Source organism: Gouania willdenowi, chromosome 4 (assembly GCF_900634775.1).
Source record: "Gouania willdenowi chromosome 4, fGouWil2.1, whole genome shotgun sequence".
Taxonomy (NCBI): Eukaryota; Metazoa; Chordata; class Actinopteri; order Blenniiformes; family Gobiesocidae; genus Gouania; species Gouania willdenowi.
The window spans coordinates 32,325,060-32,349,530 of NC_041047.1; the positions used below are offsets into that span (position 1 = coordinate 32,325,060).

The window sequence follows — 24,471 nt, forward strand, 5'->3', positions numbered from 1 at the left end:
AGGGTATTTTTATTTATGGAACATCTTTGCTAATGAAAGGAGTTTGTGTTATCCACTACATTTCTTTAAGATAATGCATACCAACAACAAATAAACTAAATGTATTCAGTAAATCATGAAATAGATTCGTGTGTAAGCACAGGTTTGCGAAAATGGTGATTGTCTGCTCGGTTTTATAGATTGTGATTTTCATCTTATTTGTCTCATGGTGTAATGTAGAAAGGGAGGTAAAATACGATCATGCTTAAACCTATTAATTTGAAGTCACCTTTTGTTTTTATTTCATTTTATTATTATTTTATGATCATTTCTATGTTTTGAAACGTATTAGATCAAAATAAATGATGAATAAATTATCATGACTGAATAAATAAGATTAGATGATTAATGATGTATAAACTCCCTGATAGCCATAACTTTATCAATAAAATTTGTTATTTTGTAAATATTTTATGATCTTTTTGTTGTTTTACACACATTACTAATTTAATTTAAAAAGTAGGCACAATTTTACCCAAAAAATTCACAGTTGGTTGTTTAGCACTTGTGATTGAAAAAAGGGTAAAACTGAATTTTCAGAACAACTACAGTAGTCAGGTAAGGTACTGATGACGTTTAAGTAATGAGCAGATCTAGACCTAAGCAAGACATTGTTAATGTCCTAAAGGTCAATTACTGACCTTAATATGAAAACATTGATTTTGTTCATAACTCAGGTTAAAGGTCAAATGCAGTTGCGGTGACATTTTCACGTGAACTGTTACAAAGTGTGAAAACAGGAATATATGTAAGGTTGATTGAGAATGGTTTATTAATGTTTTCATTTGCTGAACCAAGATCTTGTTGTATTTGGCTTTTATAAGTCTAATATACTTAACCTACATTTTTGATATAGAACCTGTTCAGTGTTGTAGCTGATAATCAACAAAAAATCATCACACATTCAACCTTAAAAGACCTCGAAGACAAATAAAGATCTTTTACAACTTCTTAAAACAATGTATTAAATAATTACTTTGAAGTGCCATGTCATCTATACCACATTGTTGAAAAAGGGCAGAGAAAATATTCTCATTTTAAGAGTCAAAATGTATTTCTTATGATTAGTAACATAACACCAACCCATTATCAGATTACCCACTTCCCACAAGCCTTTGATGCATTACTTACGGTACTCAGATTTTTACAATTCAATACACAGTCAGCATTTGTCCTTCCATCCATCTACGCACCTGCTTCATTTACAGATGGCTCACGCGTGCTTGAGTTTATGCTAAAGAGAAACACAGGGTGCAGGTCCCTCACATGCAAGCTCACACACAAAAACATGCAACAACGCAAGCCTATAAACCAGCTAATACGAGATACTAAAATGAACAATATGGATGTTTAATTAACTTTTCATATTAGTTTTGATCACTTTTTGTGAAAAATATATAGCTACATATATTTAGAATTAATTCATCCTCTGACCCGTTTTTTCTTGTTCAGGGACACGACTCGCGAGGTTCTGCTGATGCCTACTGTATATCTAATTCAATTACCTTTATTCAACTTCATTTATACAGCGAGAAATACAACAACTTATCTCAAGGCACTCATCACGCAATATGAAAAGCTATGTTTTAATGAAAAAATTCTACATTAGCATGCATCATTGACGATGGAAAGGAAAATCTTCCTTTAACAGGAAGAAACCTCCGTGCAGAACTGGACTCAGAGGGTGCATTCACACTGACGAATCCTAGAGCGATTAAAACGCTCTAGGATGCCGTGCAATGCCGTGCTCTAGTGCACGATGTCATTAATGCTGGGTTACACAGAACCCCTTATATGTTAAATCTGTGTGATCCATGACACACTCTTGATACTCGTAACGGAGCGTAACCTAACTGGAGACGGATCATAACAGTGCGTAGCATTCATGGAGAGGATTTTGCCTTGTCAAAAAAAAATCTCCTACAAATGTGACCATATTCGTGGAGTGCATAGCAGAGCGTGAACATCTATGTTGCCCCATGCTGATCCGTTTTGGCACACAACAAAGCTTGAAAGCATGGAGTGTATCCTCACTCCATTTCTCTTCATTTAAAGGTGCCACAGTTGAAAAACACGTACTATAAATCTACCATTTACATGGAAAAATGGCATTGGGGGATGGGATGGTTGATGTCTGTACTGGACGCTGCGAGGCGATATGTGGACGCTGTCCCCACGTCTGTGACCAAGCGTCACAGATCTTGACAATATGCCACTGACCCATGCCATTTTTCATACTGTGTCGTACATGGCGTTGAAATGTGTGGCATTCTGTCATGAGTGGCATTCGTAAAGTGTCGGCGCTCAGTATAACCCCAGCATAAGATAGGTTTTACAGAGTTTTGATACCTGATGTATTTTATATGATTTCATGGACAAATAGAATTACGTATCATCTGTTTAACAAGGGATTGGCATGTTTTCTGATAATCTGCCCTGTGAAATCTTATATAGTGTAAAAAGTATTAGACAGGCTGCCAGTCTAACTCCATGCATTTAAAAATAATTTGCTAATTGAATCTTCATTATCTGCACCTGCCACCTGCAGTACAGTTAATTCCCACTCGGGGAGCCAACCAACATTGGCCTAACAGAATTCTTGATTATCTTCCAGTCCTTCCAAAAACTCAACAGACCTCCTCATTTGTAAATATTTCCTTCATCCATCCATGCTTGACAGGATTGTGTGCTTGAAGGATGCAATCCTGAGAGTGGGTGGTTAGAAGATGCCCTGCAGTATCTATCACTGCACGTAGTGACGTTTACACACAATTTTACAGGGACGGACCTTAAGTAAATCACCCCCCCCCCCCCCCCCCCCCCGCATAGTCTTTGGCCTGTGGTTAAATGCTGTATTACATCCAGAAAAAACTAATGGTTTATCACAGGGGACCCCAATCCTGATCCTCAAGGGCCACTATCCAGCATGTTTTAGATGTTTCCCTCTTCCAACACACCTGATTGAAATGACCAGGATCTTTATCAGGCTTCTGCAGAGCTTGATGATGAGTTCATCATTTGGACATGCTAGAGGAGAGACTATGTTTTTCTACCGGCTTGGGAGCTCCCTGGGCTTCCCTTCTCAGGATGCTGCCTCCATGACACGACTATGGATAAGCGGTAGAAGATGGAGAGATTGACAGATATTCAGAAGTCTAATAGTAATTTAAAGGGGCAGTATAATGAAAAATTCACTTTCTTATGGTTTAGCTACAGTGATATACATTCCTTTCACTCATTCAGAGGGCCAATGTTGAAAAAGTTCAGTTTCCTCGCGGAAACTCCTCCTCCTGACAATCCTGGCTCCTCCTTCCCTACATAAGAACGTGAGCTCCTCCCTTTCAAGCTACCTCACAGGTAAAACAAACAAAGCAAAGGCAGGTTGATATTACAGTTAATATGACAGTTAATATCTTTACATTCAGTATATAGATAATCCAGTATATAGATAAACCGAAGGGCAGTCACAATCAGTTTAATTTTTAGTAATCGTTACACCACCTTGTATCGCTTTTATGGGATGATCTGACATTTGTGACCCAATGCGATACAGCGGTTGAACAAAACAATGGACTATCGTCTTAAAAGGACTAATCCTGTGGTCATAAGAAAGGACAAGAAAGCAGCATAGCTCATGTGAGTATTTGAAACTGACTCAGCTGATCGTTCAGAATTTACTTCTCTGTAGAGTTTAGATCGGACCCAAACAATCCAGCCCGACCTGACCCGGGCCCGCGGCCCTAAAGCCCAACCCAACCCGAGCCCGACCCATTAACTTAAATTGTAGGCCCGAGCCCGAAGAAAACCCGACGTAAATTATTATTTTATTGAACGTATTGCAGCCGGTAGATTATTTGTGCAGTTTCTCACACTACCGTGGGAACAGAATTGTTCACTTTTTCCCCTCTTACGCCCGCCCTTTCCCCAGCCTTCCAGCCAATCAACACTCAGAAAACATGTAAACAAAGACACACATTGGCAAAGAAAGCTGCACGTAACCATGATGCCTTCTGGGCCATGGGAAATCTCAGCATCAGTTAACCACTGAATACACACAAGTGGAACATAACCAGAACATAGAACCCAGTCCGTTACAGCATTGCAGACCAGAACGGGCAGCCCGTGCGTGGAGCACAGACCTGACTGAAGCACACAATCATATTTGTTCCCTGCATCCCAGCAGCAAGTGAGGAATGAGCAAAATCAGCAAATAATATTCAGTGAATGTGAACGCTGAACAACAAAACGCAACACAACGCCCATCTCACTACTAGCAGAAATCACTTTAGAAATGATACCACAACAACACAGAAGTGTTTTGTGTTTATTTAAAAATAATATTAATGTAATAAATACTAAATAAAAAAAGAAAAAAATGAAGCCCGGCCCGGCCCGACAGCTGAGCAGGAAAATGAGGCCCGAGCCGGGTCGGGTTCGGACCAAGAATCTAAACTCTACTTCTCTGTAGTGCAGCGCATGCGGTCACAATCAGTTCCATTTTTAATGGCCATTATACCGCCTTGTATCGCCTTTATGGGATGATTTGACGTGTTTGGGACCAATGCGACGCAGCGGTCAGACAAAAATAGTCTTAAATGGACTATTACTGTGGTGAGGGGGGAGGAAGGAAGACTGTTAATGATTTACTGCTGCTGCTGCTGTGATAAACACACATGCAGCTTCAGTGTGTTTATGGCCATGCATATGCATGAAGGCCTAAAAAATAGCCTGTTTTTAGGAGCGCTCCGAAAGTGACTTTTCAGAGGGCTGAAACTCCATAAAACAGGTGAGTTTGGGAAAATAAAAATCAAATACTATGTTGTTGGGCTTTGTAGAACAAATGGAAATGGGTGAAAAACAACATAATACTGGACCTTTAATAATTCTATTAAGACACATCTACATCCTATATTTTGCCTGGTAAAACATATTAGGATTTAAATATGACAATCAAATATAAATAAATACCATATCAAGCTCTAGAACACAAACCTCTACAAGCGTTTGTAGCAACACCTTCATCTTGTACACCAGCAGACAAGTTGGAGCAGAGCTTTCCACAAGATGAAGCTCATGATGCTGCATGAAAACATTCAGTGTTTTTTTTTGGCAGAACCTCGTTTCACAGGCTGTAGACCTCTAACAGACATTGTTCTTCTGTCGTGTCTCTCTATTCTTATCAAAATAGAAGTTATACCTTCACATGCAAACACCATGAAATGTATGCATTTGTGTCACAGCTGGCACACCACACGCTTTAACGTCTCATATGCCATCTATCAGTAGTCCAACGTGCTGACACAGCTCAATGTCTGATCACATGGCACAGTGAGGAAATAGCCCCTGACATGCTGTCCTGACGAGTACATGTGATGAAATGTACCCGTGGTGCATTTTAATGCATCCCTCCACATTGGTAGCAGCAGCAGCAGCAGAGAGCGTCTGTGTGAAAACCACAGAACAGCTGAGTGTGAGCTTACATTTAACGAGAGATCTTGCCTTGAGCTTTTTGTCTTATCTGTTTATCAGATGCAATAAGAAAAATATATATAAACCATTTGTTTAATGTTTAATTTCTTTTTTCTGATGTTTGACCATAACTAAAACTAGATAATTCATGTATTTTTGCTGGTGTCAACAAGGTATAATGGGGGAAAAAAAATCATGCTGAAAACCATGCATTTAAAACAATATTACGTTTCTTTCTCTGCAATTAAATAAACTTTTTATAGCAATCCAAAATGCACAAACACGAATCTTCATGATGAAATGTAGGTTGCATACGTCATAAGTTGGGGTTTTGGATGCTTAGTTTTACACTTTGTTAAAAATCTAAATCGGTCTTTTGGTTTGTTTCAGAGTATGTTGGTCTTTCTGTGGATATTTGCCTCATTGTCTTGAGGTCATGAGTTGTAATTCTGCATGTGTCCTTTTTCTCCAATAATTAATTTATTCATATAGCTAATTTACATTTGCAGTCCCTGGGCAGGTAAACAAGAGAGAAATACAAGATAGAAAACAGGACAATTCATAGAAACAATTACCAGACAGGATAAAATGCAGATACATGATAAAGTTATATGTGCAATAAAATCTAATTTATCAACTAATACAATTTGTGTAAATAATAATGCAGGATAATAAATATGTATGTATCAAACACTCACATGAGCTGCTAGCACGTCAGATCATCCCATAAAGGCAGTACAAGGTGCTATAACGGTTACTAAAAGTGAAACTGATTGTGAGCGCTCTTTGGTTTATCTATATACTGATTTATTTATATTCTGAACATGAATATATTAACTGTAATATTAACTGTAATATCAACCTGCCATCGCTATGTTTGTTTTGCCTGTGAGATAGTCTGAGAGGGAGGAGCTCACATTCTTATAGGGTAGGAGGAGCCAGGATTGTCAGGAGGAGGAGTTTCTTCGTTAGGACCATAGACTGTAAAAAGAATGGACGAAACAAGCTCCTCCAAAAGTGAAGCTTTTTTTTAGAGCTCCCCCTGCTGCCTGGCTGCATTATAGGTCATAAACCCCGCCTCCTCATTGTTAACAGATGGGATTTGGATCAAACTGTCTTAGTTAAAATACTCGTCACATAATTTTTTTCCAAACCTAAACTCTGCTGTGATCATTATCGCCCGATATTGATTGGGCAATACGCTAAATGGGTGGGCGTGTTACCAGGGCTCCTCCTACAGGACCCTTCTGTGCAGATTCTGGCTCCAAATTACATCAAATTTGCAAGATGGCTGCGCCCCAAGCGCTGTTTTTTGGCTTCAAGAACGTTGAGTGGGAACAATGGAGGACGTCACGTCTATTCATTTTACATGGTTTTCTATGGTTGTGATGTCACAATGTGGGAAAAATCCAACTCACCTGTTTGGAGCTGACTTTTTACAAAATGTGGAATAACACAACATAACACGACAGTTTGTTTTGGAAACACAGAAACACGGAGAAAAGGACAACAACAACAACTCGGAACAGCCTCAGTGAGGCGCATTCACAAAGCCAATCCTTCCATTCACTGTAAGAAATACGAACAATTTTCTGACCTTTCCTTTGCTGAAGGTCTGGTAGCTCAGGTGTTGGTCTCCCATCTTTTAAAATCTGTTGTTTTTCCTCAAAAGAATGTTTCTTTATCGTCTCTAGTGCTGTCATCCTTCCTGTAGTGTTATCCCACTTCTCGCTAGAAGACGTAGCAGAGGCTAGTCACACTGTATCAATTCACTAATGCACTCTGAAGGTACAAATAGCATTTAGCATTGCCCGGTTACGTCCCAAAAGCAGCGTAGAGAGCTGCCTTTTTACGTAAATGGTTTTCATCTTGGAGAACTGACTGCGCATGCGCAAACACATAAAAACACACTATGGAAACAGAGGCAGAGCAGCAATGTGCTTTTGGAAGGGGGTGTGGCCACTTACTGCCTTACAGCGGAGTGAGACTGTGCAGCGTCTCTGCTATACCAGGAAATAGCGATTTTTAGTCATTTGGGCTATGAAAAGCACAAAATTCTGACACTTTCAAACTTATAGGTATTGTAGGCTATCAGAAATGGAAAAATAAATAATGTATAATTATATTATAATTAAAACCAATAATCAAAATACCAATTCACCCTTGGGAAGGCCTACCTTGCCTACCCTGTCACTGCCGGTTACTCCCAGAAACCAAAAGCCTCTCTTAGGCTAAATAAGTTTGTGTGATCAAATATGAACAAAATGAATCATGTTAGGATGATGAATGTGTATCAACAAGTATTGTCCTTCTGTGTGAAATGTAGGGCGAAAGTTGGAGATGCCCAGTCTGAAATGTGATAATGACAGTGCAGTGCTCTGCCTGTGTCTGATTTGATCATATCGATGATGTCTGAGTGAGAACTGTCAGGGGCTGAAGTGGATGAATATCTTCCCTATGCATCACTTGTAATGTCCTTTCTATGAAGTGTTAAATAAAAACCTTTTATACAACCAAATCGATGTAAAAGGTTTAGAGATGTTGTGTTGTTTTGATGAGATCAGTTTGAAATATCTTTTTAACTAGAATGTGAATAAATTCACAAATCTTCAGAGTGCTTTATTTTTATGAAGCATAATTATTCAAATTTTTGCTTTAAAATTTGATTTACAATTGACTTATTTTGCCACGATACCTTGGTATCTTGCTTTTTTTTTTTTTTTTATTAGTGTATTTATTTATTTACCTCATTAGCAGTATTATTATTTTGCTGAAATCTGTGTCAGTACACTTAATAAATGTTCATTTTAAAAGTGAAAAGGTTTTTGATTTCAAAGCTAATTCAGAGTAAAAGCTTTCCATGGCTTCTACAAACAAAAGGACACCTTGCTGTTTCTCCCTAAAAGCAGTGGAGAGTGTAAAGGTGTTGGCGGCGTGCTTTCAAACAGCGAGAGTCACACAAGGTATTGGCCCATTATAGCCTGTGTGGGCGAGTTGCAGAGCATGTTGTCTAGGAGATGAGATTATTACTATATTTTTCATTTTACTGGCTCCATTTCTTTGACTTTAGTCTGGAAATGAATGCTGCTCTGCACCTGGTTTTTATATTGTTGTTATTTGTTTATTTCTTTTTTATTACATTCTTTTTTACACACTAGAGAGAAGAATAGTGTCAGAGGATTTTAGGAGAGATGGGTTCTCCAAAGACGCAACTGTCCGTGCAGATATAACTTAAAGCTGTAGAGCTGATCCTCCCAGTAATGCTCTTACACTTTTATTCAGTTGTTGCAATATGATACAGCTTGATCCATCGCTTTACACTTAAACAATATCCAGCTGTATCTATAATGTTCACAGTACAGATGTTCTTTTATGTGAAAGGCTTCAGTGAAAAGTAACTTGTAAGCCCCAGGATTCAGCGACACAGGATAAGAAGAGTTCACATGTATGGCCCTTTATATGCAACATGCTTGGTTTCAAAATGAACTGAAACTGCTTGTTTTAGTCTTAGGAGTCCATTCTATGAGGAATTTGACTATAAAGGCTTCAGTTGTGTATAGAATGCAGGACAGCAGCTCAGAAACCTTGAACGAACTTTGTCAATTACACTGTCAGTCATACGGATGGTGGTAAGCTACAATGTAGCTACAGCTGCCCTTGGGCATACTGACAGAAGCGTGGCTGCCATTTTGCACCTACCTTTTTTTCTGTCTGTATTATTATAGTCCGTCTAGGTATTTCTCACGATTATCTTTACTGCATAACAGGGTTTGGGTCAATTTGAATTGTACTTGCGTAATTGATCATTAATTACAAATATATTTGTAATTGCAATTGGAAAAATCTGTTGCTGTTGTAATCATAATTTTTTTGTAATTGAGTTCAGATAATTGACTTTGTAATTGTAATTGGCATAAAAATGATTAAAAAAAAATAACAATCAAAAGTAAAACAAACAAAATACCATGGATTAATAAGAAAATAGCCAACGTATGCAAAAAGAAAAACACATTATATAAAAAATATATAACAGAAAAAACATTGAAAGCAGACGCACGTTATAAAAAATACAGAAACAAAGTCAATAATCTACTAAGAGAAAAAAAAAGAGAATACTATGAAAAACAATTAAAAGAGAATAAAAACAAAAACAAAAAATTGTGGGAAATTATAAACTCCATGACCATGCGTAAAAGCAAAGAAAAAGATACAGACCACTTTATAATTAACAACGTAAAAGAATACAATAAAAACAAAAGCGCACAAGAACTCAACAGTTTTTTCATAAATACTGGAAAAGACATGGAGAAAGGGATTAATCAACACCCAACACTTAAATGGAACCATTTTGACAATGAGAAGAAAGACATTGATAAGTATTTTGTACTTGAAGAAGTAGCAGAAGCAACCTGTACAAAAAAATCCAGAGACGTTAATAATCTAACTATGAGTCTAATAAAAACCATAACAGTTGAAATAACCCCGCCACTAACATATATAAGTAATCTCTCATTCAAGAATGGTGTTTTCCCAGACAAAATGAAAATTGCAAAAATCAGACCGATTTACAAGGGTGGAGAGAAACGAGATTTCACTAATTATCGACCTATATCAATATTACACACTGAAGCAGTCTCAAAGCACTTTACATTAACAGCTCATTCACCCAATCACTCTCACATTCACAGACCAGTGGGACAGGACTGCCATGCAAGGCGCTAGTCGACCACTGGGAGCAACTTAGGGTTCAGTGTCTTGCCCAAGGACACTTCGACACATGGTCAGGTACTGGGATCGAACCCCCAACCTCTCGATCAGAAGACGACCCTCTACCACCTGAGCCATGGTCGCCCTTATGTAACAATAAAGGTTACAGACCTCAGCTGCTCGCAGCTTTAATTTTGATTGTAATTGATAAAAATGGCGGTCACTGTCATCGTAATGAAGTTATAACTGGGCATGGATATTTAAAGATGTAACTGTAATTGAAAAATGTAATTGACTCTGACCCTGCAACATAATTTAGGACATCTCTCTCATGGACTCTAACTTTTGTATTAACAGGTGGCCAGTTTTCACAACTAAAGCAAAATGTATGTATTTCATGGCTTGCTAAATGCTGTGTGGGAGGATGCTCTCACCTAAAACGTGTAACGTATGCATTGTAAAATACTGTCACACGTTTGTATGCTGTTGGGAACACTGGGATATCTTCTGAAGTGATGAAAATGCAATTGCACAGGGCTTTAAGTGCTGTCCTCGTATTCCCAGCAGACATCTTGGTGTTAAGTTGACGTAGATGGTATTTGACTGACCCACTGTAGCATGTCTGAGGATGAAACTGAACTCTTTGAGCCGAGGATGACAACAGTCATATCCTCCCAGTGGGCCTCATTGACTCACTGGTGCTGAGAACGTATCTCTTTCTGCTTGTTCTGATCTATAAAACTACCTTTGAAGTTCAAAAGCTGCATGTCAAAGGTGCCTCAGTTTTTGTATTTGTTACGGGTTTACAGTACATTTATAGTCTTATCTATTCTACCAGAACACATCTATTCTTTATCTGTGAGCAAAGTCAACTCAAAGCATTTTAAGGGAGGCATTTTATGTTGTCTCCTTTACTTTGATCATTGTTTTATTTCATGTTTCAATTTCACTGACACTGTTAGAATTTTTTAGAAGATCTCATGTAGTTCTGATCTTGTCTTTTTAACATGAGTCTATTGTGCCGTTCACTTATATTAGTTCTGTGTAATAATGACAAATTAACTTGGTGATAGGCTAACCCAAGATCATATACTTTACTTCAGGCAAATTATTTTTGGATTACTGTGCAATGCAGATTATGTGAATTTAAAGGTCCAGTATTAAGCTCATTTTTACTCATTTCCATTTATTCTAAGAACCCCCAAAACATTGTATTTTAGATTTATTCTCCCAAACTCGGCTGTTTTCAGAGTTTTAGCTCTCTGAAAAGTCAGTTTAATAACGCTTCTAAAAACGGGCTGTTTCGGGGCCTTCATGCATATGCATGAGTCGGGCGCATCTGTAAACGCTGACTCCACACCTCAGCTGATCACTAGCGATTTTCTTTTGCTATGCGCACATTCTTGTTATTGTTTTCAGCCAAAAAACTGGCTAAATCTGTCACAGTCGACTAAAAATGTATGCATTTTTGTTTTAAAGCTTCAATTACCAATCATCTATCTGATAACAATATATCTGGATTTAGTTTTATTAGTCATTATCAGTTAAAAAATATATAGTAGACGAAAAACTATGCCAAAAACTATTCTTTTCATCTACAAATGTAACACTGCTGAGAGATGATTTTCCAAGTGTAAAGGCAATCGGAATGAAGAAGGAGTAGAAGAAGGCCACATTGTGTGTCACTTCTCTCAGCTCAGTCAGGGTTAAGTCAGTCAGTCAGCCAGGCTACAGTCGACTCAAGCTCAAAATGAAATAAAAACAACCATAGGAATATGGGTCTACCCTGTCTTGTATCGACTGTGCAGGATGATGATGTGGTGCAATGGTATACATTTTCTCGAAACCTTTTGCCTCTCCCGCTATCAATGGAGCATCATTCAAATGTATTTGGGATGTAATGAAAAAAACATTTACAACCATCAATATGAATAATATCTCATGACAGTTCTAGTGTTTCTGATTAAACTGTACCTTCTCAAGGGTAATCAAACTAACATCGGCAAATGTAAATAAATAATAAATAATTGTCATTTTGAGCAGTTTGTTGCATTTATTGGACCAAATTTGTCAATGCTGTGTAGCAGGAAATTAACCAGGGACCTTCTATTGGGAATAAGAAATAACCTAGAGGGAATGCAATGGGGTAACACTGCTCATTCACAATCAGCAAAACAAAAGTAGTTTATGTAGAGCCAGACAAACAAATAAACCTCACACAGTCCCAGGGTGAACTTTTTGACGTTAAGGTGGATTTATTTAATTTATCCTGACTGTACATATACACACTGAATTATTAATTGAAATCAATATGTGAATATGTTTCCACATCACGTAATTCATTTTAAACCTAAAGTTTGTCAATCTCACATAGTGCAGCCCTGTCGTGTACAGAGTAAGGAAAGAATCTACAAAAATAATGCAAATGTTTGCATTGCCAAATTCTAATCAGCACTTTTGCAAGTTGTAGAAGAACTTCAAGCAATGTTTGGTTCAGTGTCAGGAGAGTAAATAATTTGATTTATTTTCAAACAGAGCCATTTTTAACTTTATAATAGGAATGTACTATTGCCCCAGAGAAAAGATGTTTCCAGAACGATGAAGTTTTTGTGTTTAGTTCTCAAGACCTGGTTATTTATTTAAGAGAACATTAGTCAGCAGAACAAAGCCAACCAAGCTAGTAAAGAGCTCCATTAAAGGCCAAGAAAAGCTTTCATGTGTGATGGATCAACTTGTAGGGGTTGCTTTGGATGAGCGCTCAGTAAATTATTGATACCACTGCATATAGGGCAGGTAATATGTAACAATAATTATCTATCAATCAGTCTATTAGGAAGAGAAAGTGGTCATTGCTGAGGTGAAACGCAGCGTCGCTGCTGCTGTTGCTGCAGAAATGGAAATCTATAGTTCGAGTGCCGGTGCCAGTCCAAGAGAGAACAGCTGAGAAGGGATTCTTGCTGTGACGGGTCTTGAAATGTGGTCACTCTGGCAGACTGACAATTCTATAAATATCACCCATGTTACAAGAAATGTATTTGGCCTTGTGCCTTGGGGACATCAAGCGTCGAACTTGATAACCTGTTTGAAAAAATAGGATTGTATCAGATGGACTGTGCTTGTATTCACAAAGCATCCTAAGGCTAAAAGTAGCTCCTAATGATGTCACTCTTGTCCTTACATTTTAAGAATTTTCCTTGTCTTAGGCCCTAAGAGAGCTTCTAATGTGAAAAACTGTTAGGAGTAGAAAGGAGGACTTTTAAGAAGCCTAAAAGTGTCAGAGGACGGAGAGATCTACTGTAATAAGACACTACCGGCTTATATTTATAATAATAATAATAATAATTATTATTATTATTATTATTACAGTGCCTGTTGGAAGTATGTATTCATATAGTGGGAGCTTAAGTAGAGTAGTCAGTTATGGCCAAATTAGTCTTTATTTGAAGGTTGGATGTACAAAGAGGTGTACATACTCTGTACTCTTATAAAGGGGTATATTTGCGGGTGCAAAGTAAAATAGAGTGTGCGATTTCCCTGGTTTAATTGTATGGGACATGCGCAATAATAAATGTGCTTGTTGTTTTTTTACTCATTTTTATATTTTTTTCATTTGGTCTATTTTTCTGTGTGTTTTTTGGAGTCATTGTGTGTATTTTTGTAAATTTTTTGTATAATTATAGTTTTTTGTTGCCATTTTAGTGTGATTCTGGAGTCATTTTGTGTATTTTTTGTATAAATATTTAGTTTTGTGTATTTTGTCATTTTCGTATTTTTGTTGTCGTTTTGTGTATTTTTCTGCGATATATGTTTTTTGGAGTCATTTTGTGTGTTTTTTGATGCCTTTCTGTTGTAGTTTTGTGTACTTTTTGTATGAATTTTGTTGAGTTTTTTTGTTTTATTTTACTAGTGAGTGAGTGAGTGAGTGAGTGAGTGAGTGAGTGAGTGAGAGAGAGAGAGAGAGAGAGAGAGAGAGAGAGAGAGAGAGAGAGAGAGAGAGAGAGAGAGAGAGACTTTCTACCTGTGGTTACTGTGTGCGACTCTCTCCATCTCCAAGAGTTAATTTTCTTACACACACACGCACATCAGCTGCGCACATGCACATACTCCGTCACAGGTTGTTGAAATGCGTGTGTAGAGAAATAAGAAATAGACTATTTGAAACTTCCAGGAACTCTCTCTAAACGGCTCAGTGTGCATTCAGCATGTACATCCAAGGTACGCATTTGGTTATTTAGCATGTGGTGAAAATATCAATGTTTATAATGCCGTATCCACGGAGAAATCTGCTGTTTGCTTTCAACACAGCCGCGGCCATTGCCTGCCAATAACTTCCTGGTCTAAACAGCGAATGGTCACACAAACATGAAAATAAATGTTTTGAAATGTAATCACCAAATAAGGAACAGTCAAAAAGTATGTTTCCTCAAAAGAGAAGTCCACAGGAGCTCAAAACTTGTGAAAGTGCTTTAAACGATCTTCCTCTCTGTCACTCGTTTGCCTGCACACAGGTCTGGTGCTACTCCAGGTCTTCAGCGAGCGATTGGCTCTGGCTGCACACGTCACTCTAGCTCGCCACTGTGATTGGCTCTGGCACGCACCGGAGCCGAGCTGTGCTGTGAAAAAAAAGTAAAATAAATGTTTTGAAATGACCAAATTACTCCAAAATAATGGATGCACAAACTCGGGGTATTTGGAAACCATTGACAAAGTTTCAGGTTGAACACATAATGCGGCTCCACAAACACACACAGGCGCACGCAGCCCTTTATAGTATACTGTCGATAGATATAGATAATTATAGTGTTTCTGTTTTTTTCACACCATCCACCAAGTCCCATTCCTTGTATTGTTTTAAACTCTAATTGGCAATAAAACTATTCTGATTCTGACTTTTCTCACTCAGCATAACGTAATAGCAGCTTTGTATTGCTGCACGATTTATTCGCTCCTTTGTTTGTGCTGTAGTCTCTTTGATTACAGCAGGTAACAGTGCTTCACACTTGTATCTTGTGCACATACAGGAGAGGGAATGACACACTAATTATCAAGGCAATGGGCTGCCAGTGTTGCCTCTTCCTGTTGTGATGTAATCCCAGGACCCGGTTTCCCACTTAATACTCTTGTGTTTTACTTTTTAAAAGAGCTCCAGCAATCACAGTAATCACTGACAGCTGCGTCTGCTCCACCATTAAAATCAAATACTTAAAGCGGCTAACAACAGTTAACAACAATAAGTAATCTAATAAAATAATCAGCAGTGATGATCAGTTGATTTTATTCTCCATTAATTACTAGGAGCACAGAGCACTTTTTTTCCTTTTCTCTAAAAACCAATCACAGCTTTTAGCAGACTGCATCATACCCAGCAACAGGGTCAACCACTCCTCCTCACTAAGATAAAAGTTTCTGTCCCTCCTTCCTCAGAGTTGCTCTCAGAAACTTCCTGAATCACTTTTAAGCTAAGATTCCTTGCTAGGAATTTTTAGGCTAAGTTAGGAGCTCTCTGAGATGACTCTGAGAAGCTTTGTGAATACGCTAACTGGTCTTTAATAAGTAAAAGGAAACTCGCAAAACTAATTTTGAATTTTGCCTCTTTCCACAGGACTACACGTTGACCATGTACTTTCAGCAATACTGGAGAGATAAGCGGCTGGCCTATGCAGGGATTCCTCTCAATCTGACACTGGACAACAGAGTAGCCGACCAGCTCTGGGTCCCAGACACTTACTTCCTCAATGACAAGAAATCCTTTGTGCATGGGGTCACAGTTAAGAACCGGATGATTAGACTTCACCCCGATGGAACTGTGCTCTACGGGCTAAGGTTAGGATGACTCTCATCACCCTTTACATGGACTTTTTTGAAGTCACAGAATTATGCCAGGTTTTAGGAACTGTTCGAGAGCTACAAAACCCATTTTTTAAAATTTGTTTTAAGGCTGTAATAACCAAGCAGGAAATTCTCTGAATGGCTGTTACCGGCAACTACATTGTAATAACATCAAAATATGTTTCAGTACATTTCTTTGTGTGCAAAATTATGTCATTATCAACATTATTTTCTGAGGTATGCCATCTGAATTCAGTGGGCAACAATTAAAGTGTTTTTATTTGTGTTCATCTATTGTAGATACTGTACAGTTAAAAGTGATTACAAAAGCAAATACAGTAATGCCATCTAAAACAGAAACCACAACACTGATGTTTTATGTATTGGAGGGGTTTTTTCACCATGTCTGCGTATGTAAAAAGTGCAATCTTTGATAACCCTGACATTACTGCTGACATTACAATTTCATTATTATGACATGATATCTATCATAAGCATGGATAAGTTGTCATGATGGCTGTCATTAAGTGTCGTTTGATACCCTAACCCTTCATTACCCTAACCCCGAGCCCTAACCTTAACCCTAACCCCTAATCCCACTCGATCCCTCCACCTAACCAAAAAGTGCCAACTTAGCTCCAAAGGTGACATAAATTAACGAAAAGTGTCATCAATTATCAAACAACACTTAATGACAGCCTTTGTGACACCTTATTCATGCTAATGACAGCGTAAAGTCGGCCTTATTTATAACTCTTCAAGTAAAAAACCCAGAAACTATACAGAGGAAATATATGAAAAGGGAGCAAATACAAGGGAAAAAGAGTTTGGATAGACAACATAAAAAAGGGTGAAAGCAAAGCACTGTTGGTGTAACATGAGGTTGTTTTTATTCAGAGCAGTGAAACATGCTTGTGTATTGACTATGTGTGGAGAGTATTAGAGGGAGAACATCCTGCTGCTCAGACACTATGAAGATAAAAGTGAACAGAGGGAGTGAATGTGTGCTTACAGGCACCAATGCGGAACACCCAGCACCCGACCACAGGGCAAGGGGCGCGCTTCCATGTCACTGCATCAGATTAAGAGAGTAATCATACTTATGTTGTAGTTTAAACCATATGTCACCAAGTGTAGCTGGTCCCAAAGTGGCTACAGCCCCCATAGCTGAACTGCTTTCTTGATTATTATTATGTCCTTCCTTTCATTAAAAATCTTACCCTTAGTAATACCTGTGTTTATTTTAATTCATGTCTACGATTATAAAACCAGATCACTTTTTGCTTCCTTGATTGTTTGATTATAAAAATGTATTATACAAGAATATATTAATTTAATAAATAGGATGGGAACAGAAGATCTATCACATCCTTCTTTGTTTTTACTAGAGCCTATCCTCACTGAAATCCTGGCATAGGGCGACATTTTTCTACCATTTAACATAAATACCAAGACCTGTACCAACAATGGTGTTGGATAAGAGTTGTTAAGACATACAACTGATTTAATCATTATGAATGCATGATGTTTGAACAAGTTATTTTCTAAATAATCTCACCACTTCCCTAGTTATACTGTAAACCAGCCATTTTGTTCTCATGTAGCTTAGTTAAATGTAGTAGTAAGCTCATGCCTTGTGTTATTTCTTTGAAGAAGATCGGTTTCCCAATGGAATTGATTTTACTACTTACATCTTACCTCTAATCGACATCATTTTAAATTTGCTCCTTTTAGAAATTGCTCACATAGCCTCTAATCACTTCTCTCCTTCATTTTTTGTGTAAATGAAAAAGAAGTGTCTTGTTTGCTTCAGAATCACCACAACAGCAGCGTGCATGATGGATCTAAGAAGATACCCGCTGGATGAACAGAACTGCACTCTGGAAATTGAGAGCTGTAAGTTGAAACCTTTCGTCTTCCGCTGAAGGAAGAAATGAATCAGACGCTTCTACTTTTTCATCACTTAAAAATATGAACAGCGCAGGCATTCTCATAAAAAAGTTCTGTCATCTTTTAGCGGCAGAAACTGCACAGACGGCTGAATTGCTAAGGATTTATGAACCTGTCATGTCTCAGCAAGATTGCCTGCTGCAGCCTCTCCTGTTAAAACGGCTTCATTCCCATAGAGAAGTCTTAAGCAGGCTGTAATTTCCGTAGCAGAGGGTGATAATGATAGCCTATCTTCATCAGTCGTGACGACGTGCTGTATGTCTTATGGTGAGATAAAGTTATTGACAGTCTATCCATACATGTTCTATCTGCTCATCTCCCCGCTGTGACACATATGTCCTTGAAGATTTACAGCTCATGCAATCAGCGCTTACAGACAGCAAGGTCTGTGTGATTCATAGCATGTCCTGTAAATCACTTGTAGCTATTAGTCTTTCAAATTTCACTTGACCTATTACATTGCCCAACGAATCTTCTTAGGCCACCATGCTTTGCTGTGTATAAAATCACACCATCCACCGTTTGCTTTGCAGATGGCTACACAACTGATGACATCGAGTTCTACTGGAAAGGAGGAGACACTGCTGTGACCGGAGTGACACGCATTGAGCTCCCGCAGTTTTCCATAGTAGATTACAAGTTGGTCTCTAGAAATGTCGTCTTTTCCACAGGTGAGAAAAATTGGTCACATGATGATGCAAATATTTGAGCTTTAGTCATGAAATTGTTTGTGTTGCTGTTTTTTTAAAAGAATAAAGATCTTGTCTAGACCAAGACTAACTTTAACCTCTTAAGACCCAGCCACTTTTCTCCAAATATCACATACCCATAACAATCTTTGTTTTTCTAAGCTTCTACATGACCTACATGGCTCATTTTTGTTCAAATTGAAGTAGGACCCTAAGTGGTTACAGATGATGTGAAACTTTGGAAATGTATAATACTGAGTCACAATAAATCATGTTTTAAATACAGAACTCTGTAGTCCGCCCAAAAAAAATAGAGATTTACATCAAATATCAAGTCAATTAGTATTGAAGGCTATAAAAGCTGAACTAATTGAACTAATGTATGGGCATCAAGTGCAGCAAGTTTGGTGATAATAATAACCTTAAGGCCAAAGATACACATGTTTTTGTACAAAAAGGTTCAGGCGGAAGCCCACTTTGCCACAACTGTGCCAAAGTTTTCCACAAATTTGGAAACAAGTGTGTAACTGTAATACATCAGTCAAATTGTTTCCAATCATTGTTAGTCTTATGTTTGACCACTAGGTTTTGCAATTTGGCTTAAAATAAACACATATTCATTTTTAATCAGGTCATTGCTGTGTCATGTGCATGGCTAATTTTGGTTCCACTCTTTGGTGGTGTTACGCATGTGTCTAGTTCAGAATGATTGACACGGTGTCAGAAAGCTGAGAGCCTGTAGAAATTGGTGATATCAAACAATATGGGGTGGACATGAGCCCTGGCCAATCAGAGCTGGATAAAGGAAGGACCGGCTATTTTAAGCACAAGCGCTGTGCGCTCATTGGACAGATTTCTGGACTGTGAAATGGCTTGGCATGTGTAGTGGTGGTGTTTATCTGACAACACAATTTGGATTTATCAAAATATGGAGTTTTATGCGCATTAGAGCAACTTTTTATAAGAAACAACAAAGATATGACACCATTTGTCATCATTACTGACTTTTTCTGCAGTGTATTTTCTGATTTTGTGGCATTGTTTTGATACGTAACAATTCCATACATCAGTCGATGCAGCTCGACCTGCAGTTTCACGTAGGCTGTTGTTATGGAGGTCTGTGTTTATTTTGTGAAGCAGAGGACTGAAAAAAACAGTTTGCCGAGTTGTTGACTTTTCCCTCTTTGAAATCAATGGCCTGGTGTGTGTGCTTTGATCTTTTGTTTTGAATGTGGATTGGCTACACTTTTAGCTGAGTTTCTTAGGATTAAAGAAAGGTTTAGAATGTGTGATTTCATTCATTCTTTACAACATCAAGACCTGTGAAAGTCACAGAAGCTGGGCTCCTTCCTCATCAAAGGTTTGATTTCACGTCCCAAGAGCTAACTTCTGTAGCGGAGGCCACATGTGATGTTGAAAAATCAGAGGAAGCGTACGTTCGCCTGGAGTGGTGATATGGGGGCCACACCCTGGAGCCAGGCCTGGAGTTGGTGCACCTGGTGGTTGGCTCTCTGCCCACTGTGGGAAGAGACCACAGTGAAAAACATACGCAGCCAGTCAATCAAAAGCATCCAGGAAACATGTATTTGTTTCCACAATGTTTCACCCAACTCTGGTCTGCTTCTTGAAACTGAAAACTTGTCAACCCAGTGTTATAGGTTCATCTTTTTGCAACGAGTGAAATAACATTATTTAGATATAACCATGCTCTGAATGTAACTTTAACACCATCTTCTTCTTTGATCATTTAGTTAATAGTGTCAGCATAAAAGCATGTAGTTATACAGTATCCAGATGAATTGACAAAGGCTCTTTCACTTCAAAAATGTTATTTAAATACTAGATGTCTAAGAAGTATGAAGAAAAAAGAAAATGTGTGTAAAGTTTAACTGTATACTGTGTGCCTGCAATGAGAACATTGTTTGATATAGATTAAACACCCCTCTGAATTCAGCTTAGAAGTTAACCAATAGATTTATAAATATTGTTGCTTCAGAGGTTTTTGCAAACCTTAGTAAAACTGTCCTGCATTGGTTTATTCTTCTATTGGCAAATTAGACTTTTCCCTTTACAATATTTGTATTATTTTACCATCCAGTCTCATCAGAATGAGGGATAATAAGTTGAACAATTGCTATTATTTTTTCTTCAAGCATTTCAAAAAGAATGAGGGGCTGAACATGCAGTGATATAATCTATTCTCAAGAAGAGCGCAGGCATTATGGATTATTCTCTGATTATAGAATAACACAGAGGGACCGCCACAGTGATTCGTCAGCTAAATTCAGGACATGAAGGATGAATAATGTCCAAGTCTCAGAGGGGATAATACAGAACAGGCTATTAGAGCTCATTACAATCACTGACAGATCCTGACAATGCTTTAAACAGCTGTTCACGTGATGCATTCTGATGAGTTTCACCACATCTACAATTTTTACAGTCTGTTGTCAACACGTTTTCCAAGTTACACACTGCTGCACACTGACAACTTTAAAAACATTTTTGGAAACTGATATGCACACCTAACCACATCTTTCTATGGTAGATAGTTTATGCTACACTAGCTCAATGTGTTAGGTTATTGTTATGGGGCACCTGTTGTAAAGTTGCACATGCTAAAATAAACACCATCTTTTTGCATTTAGCAGCAAACCACTTTTAAAAAAATGTATGTGACTTTTTTTTGTTACTTTTGACCAGATTTACAGCAATATTTGTGAAATTTGTGATTTTTTTTTCAATGTTAAATATTAAATCTAAATCTAAATGTTATATGTAAAATATAAAATATAAATCTTAATGTTTAATCTAAATCTAAATCTAAAAGTTAAATGTAAATGTTAAATGTTAAATATTAAATCTAAATGTGAAATGGTGAAACTAAATATTTAGCTAGTATGCAAATTCACCAGAAGTATCAAAATAAAAGCTCATTTGCGCGAATGAGTGCTATCCATGGAGGGGCGTCACGGATAGTGAACTTTGTTGGAGCTTGGAAAAATGTGGTGGTCTGGAAATGTCCATGTTGGAGCTGGAGTGACATGAGGAAGAGTCAGAGGATGAGGAGAGAAATGCAGACTCAGACTGGTCTCAAGTAGGGAAAGGGAAAGGAGAAAATAGCCATACCAATGGATAAGTTAATCCTATTCATTGCATATGTAATTATTTATTATACAGATCAGGTCAAACAGAAAACAGGACACACTGGACATACTGGCAGGCATTTTATATTTATATTAATATTTTGTATTTAACATTTAGATTTAGATTTAATATTTAACAATGACATTATATTTTTACACGAAAAGTAAATATCACAAATTTCACAAATATTGGTGTAAATCTGGTCAAAAGTAACAAAAAAATTTAAACGTGGTTTGCTTTTAAATGTTGCAAAAAGTTGCTGTTTATTTTAGTGTGTGCCCTTTGTAGTGTTTGTAGTTTTGTGAGGTATGCGTTGAACAAGGAGTTGTATATGAGAAAGTGTAACTGTGTCACTTCACTGATGTGCACAAGCGCGTCAAGCCAGTGGGTGTTCGTGTGCACATGCACACTCAAACACGAAGTCGCTCCTACCTGACAATATTTTCTGTTTTGATCTGCATTATTTTAAAACCTTCAATTATCATTTTCATTTTCAACGAGGCTTGCTTGTTTCCATAGTAGCATAAGCTGTTTGAGATCAACATTATAGGGTTAGCAAGTGCAAGTTGTCTACTGTGTTAAAGATGGCTGATTACTTGTTCTCCTTCTTGGCCTGCAGGTGCCTACCCTCGACTGTCTCTGAGCTTTAAGCTGAAGAGGAACATTGGTTACTTCATCCTGCAGACCTACATGCCCTCCATCCTCATCACCATCCTCTCCTGGGTGTCATTCTGGATAAACTATGATGCCTCGGCTGCCAGAGTTGCATTAGGTATGATGTCTCTGATCATGTCTGCTGACTCCGGGTCTACAGTTTTATATATAGATAGAGGTTCTGTATGTTTTAATAGGATGGACATGCAGGCTTGTTATCACAGACCTGCCTTAACCCAACTTGTTCAAAAATGTATTTGATCGATTGTGAAATTTAGGCTTGTTAATGCTATCGCCACCACTTTTTGTTAAGAAACATTATTGATTGTTTATTTTATTTTTATTTTTAAGGGTGAGGGTGCATTATAAATCACAGAAACTATGGAAACATTCAAGTGTAGGACACTGTACAGTGATCCACCTGTCTATGTGGGGTATACTACCCTACTGCAACGAGCTGTGGGCCAAAGTCCAGACAAACTAAGACAAAGTTACAGAGGCTATTGGTAAATGGGAACAATAAACTGCTGTCATAGTAATGTGGAGGAGGATCCGGTACTGTGAGTGGGGGGTGGAGATGCTTCCAGGGACTCAGCTTTTCATTTACCAATGAGGAAGACATAGGTGCATGTAGCTTTAACATGCTAAAACTGCACCTATGTAAGCACTGTGTCATGGCTCACCTTAACTCTGAGGGCTGGAGTCTGCAGCTGTTTGCTTTGACTGTGAGTGACTCTACAGAGCATTACTACGCAGAAACCTGTGTGCAACACTTCCCGACTTTAAATAATAACGAGAATATTGTCACAATGTTGTAATTATTATCAATAACAACAGTAGTAGTTTAGAAAAGATAGCTCATCTTTCCTCCCGTAATGTACTGCTGTGCCAAAGCAGCTGAATATGAAAGAGCAATAGTTTGTGTCAGGTAAAAATGTATTGAGCTGTTTCCTCAAATTAACACTGGAATTTAAAAATATCAATAAGTTACCATTTTGTGCACTTTATTTTAATGGACTACCTTGGTCATTTTTTTTTTAAAAAGTAACATTTTTGGTACTAACAGACTGGCTTTTAATAAAGCCTGAACCTTTGAAGGTTCATATACATTTTTAGTGTTTTTCTTTGTGAAAACAAATGCAAATGCACATTTCACCCCAATAACCATTTAAGAATCGAAACAATTTTTGTGCAGTGATTTGATGATTCACTGTGTCACTTCTATATTCACATGATGCAATTAGTTTTTTATTTACAGTCAGATTGGCAAATATTTAGTTAAATTATTTTAATCTATTCACACATATATAATATATATATATAGATATAAAATACTAAGGACAGAAAATGCCAGGCAGGCATAGCTTTGTTATCATGACAAGTTCAAAATCATTAACAATTACGATACTCATCCACTAAAGCAGAATTATTAAACCATAGCAATTTTTTTTACATGCCACACACCACCATTCAAAAGTTACTTAATGAAACATTAGCAAATCTGAACTCAGTAGGGCCCTAATTTAACAACCTTGCGTGAAAACGGGTGCACATTGTGTCATACGACAGGACCAACGTGGGAGTTATGAAACATTCGTATCTGATCGATCCCAGCGCACCAATAATCGTGTGTTGATAAATGCGGCGGCTGAATTTGATCGTCATTAACATGTTACGCCCTCAAATATTCCAGGTTCGCGGGCCCCGCCCACTAAGGTCAAACAAACACTGGCAAAGGAATAATGGTTTCTGAGATGAAAATCAGCATCCTCACAGCTGAGATGAAGAAAACAAAGATGTGCTTTTCAGTCGTGTGAAAACTCATATTGAACACTCTGTGGAAGAGAATAACGGAGGAACTGGACAGCGTTTTCATGTTGGAATGGACTCAGGTTGAGGTTTGAATTAAATTATCTAATGGCAAATGATGGATTAAATGAAATGTTGTGAAAAATTAACGAGGAGACATGCACATCCCCAGCCTCTT

The 24,471-nt window shown here is 37.8% G+C and overlaps 1 protein-coding gene across 1 annotated transcript in view; it reads left to right on the plus strand.

Annotated features, from left to right (window-relative positions):
- The window catches only part of gabrb3 (gamma-aminobutyric acid type A receptor subunit beta3), a 36,152-nt gene that overhangs the window by 533 nt on the left and 11,148 nt on the right, over nt 1-24,471 (plus strand). The window contains exons 4-7 of the mRNA XM_028443712.1: nt 15,818-16,038; nt 17,858-17,940; nt 18,528-18,665; nt 22,450-22,602. Coding sequence (XP_028299513.1) covers nt 15,818-16,038; nt 17,858-17,940; nt 18,528-18,665; nt 22,450-22,602 — 595 coding nt within the window. The remainder of the gene's footprint in view (nt 1-15,817; nt 16,039-17,857; nt 17,941-18,527; nt 18,666-22,449; nt 22,603-24,471) is intronic.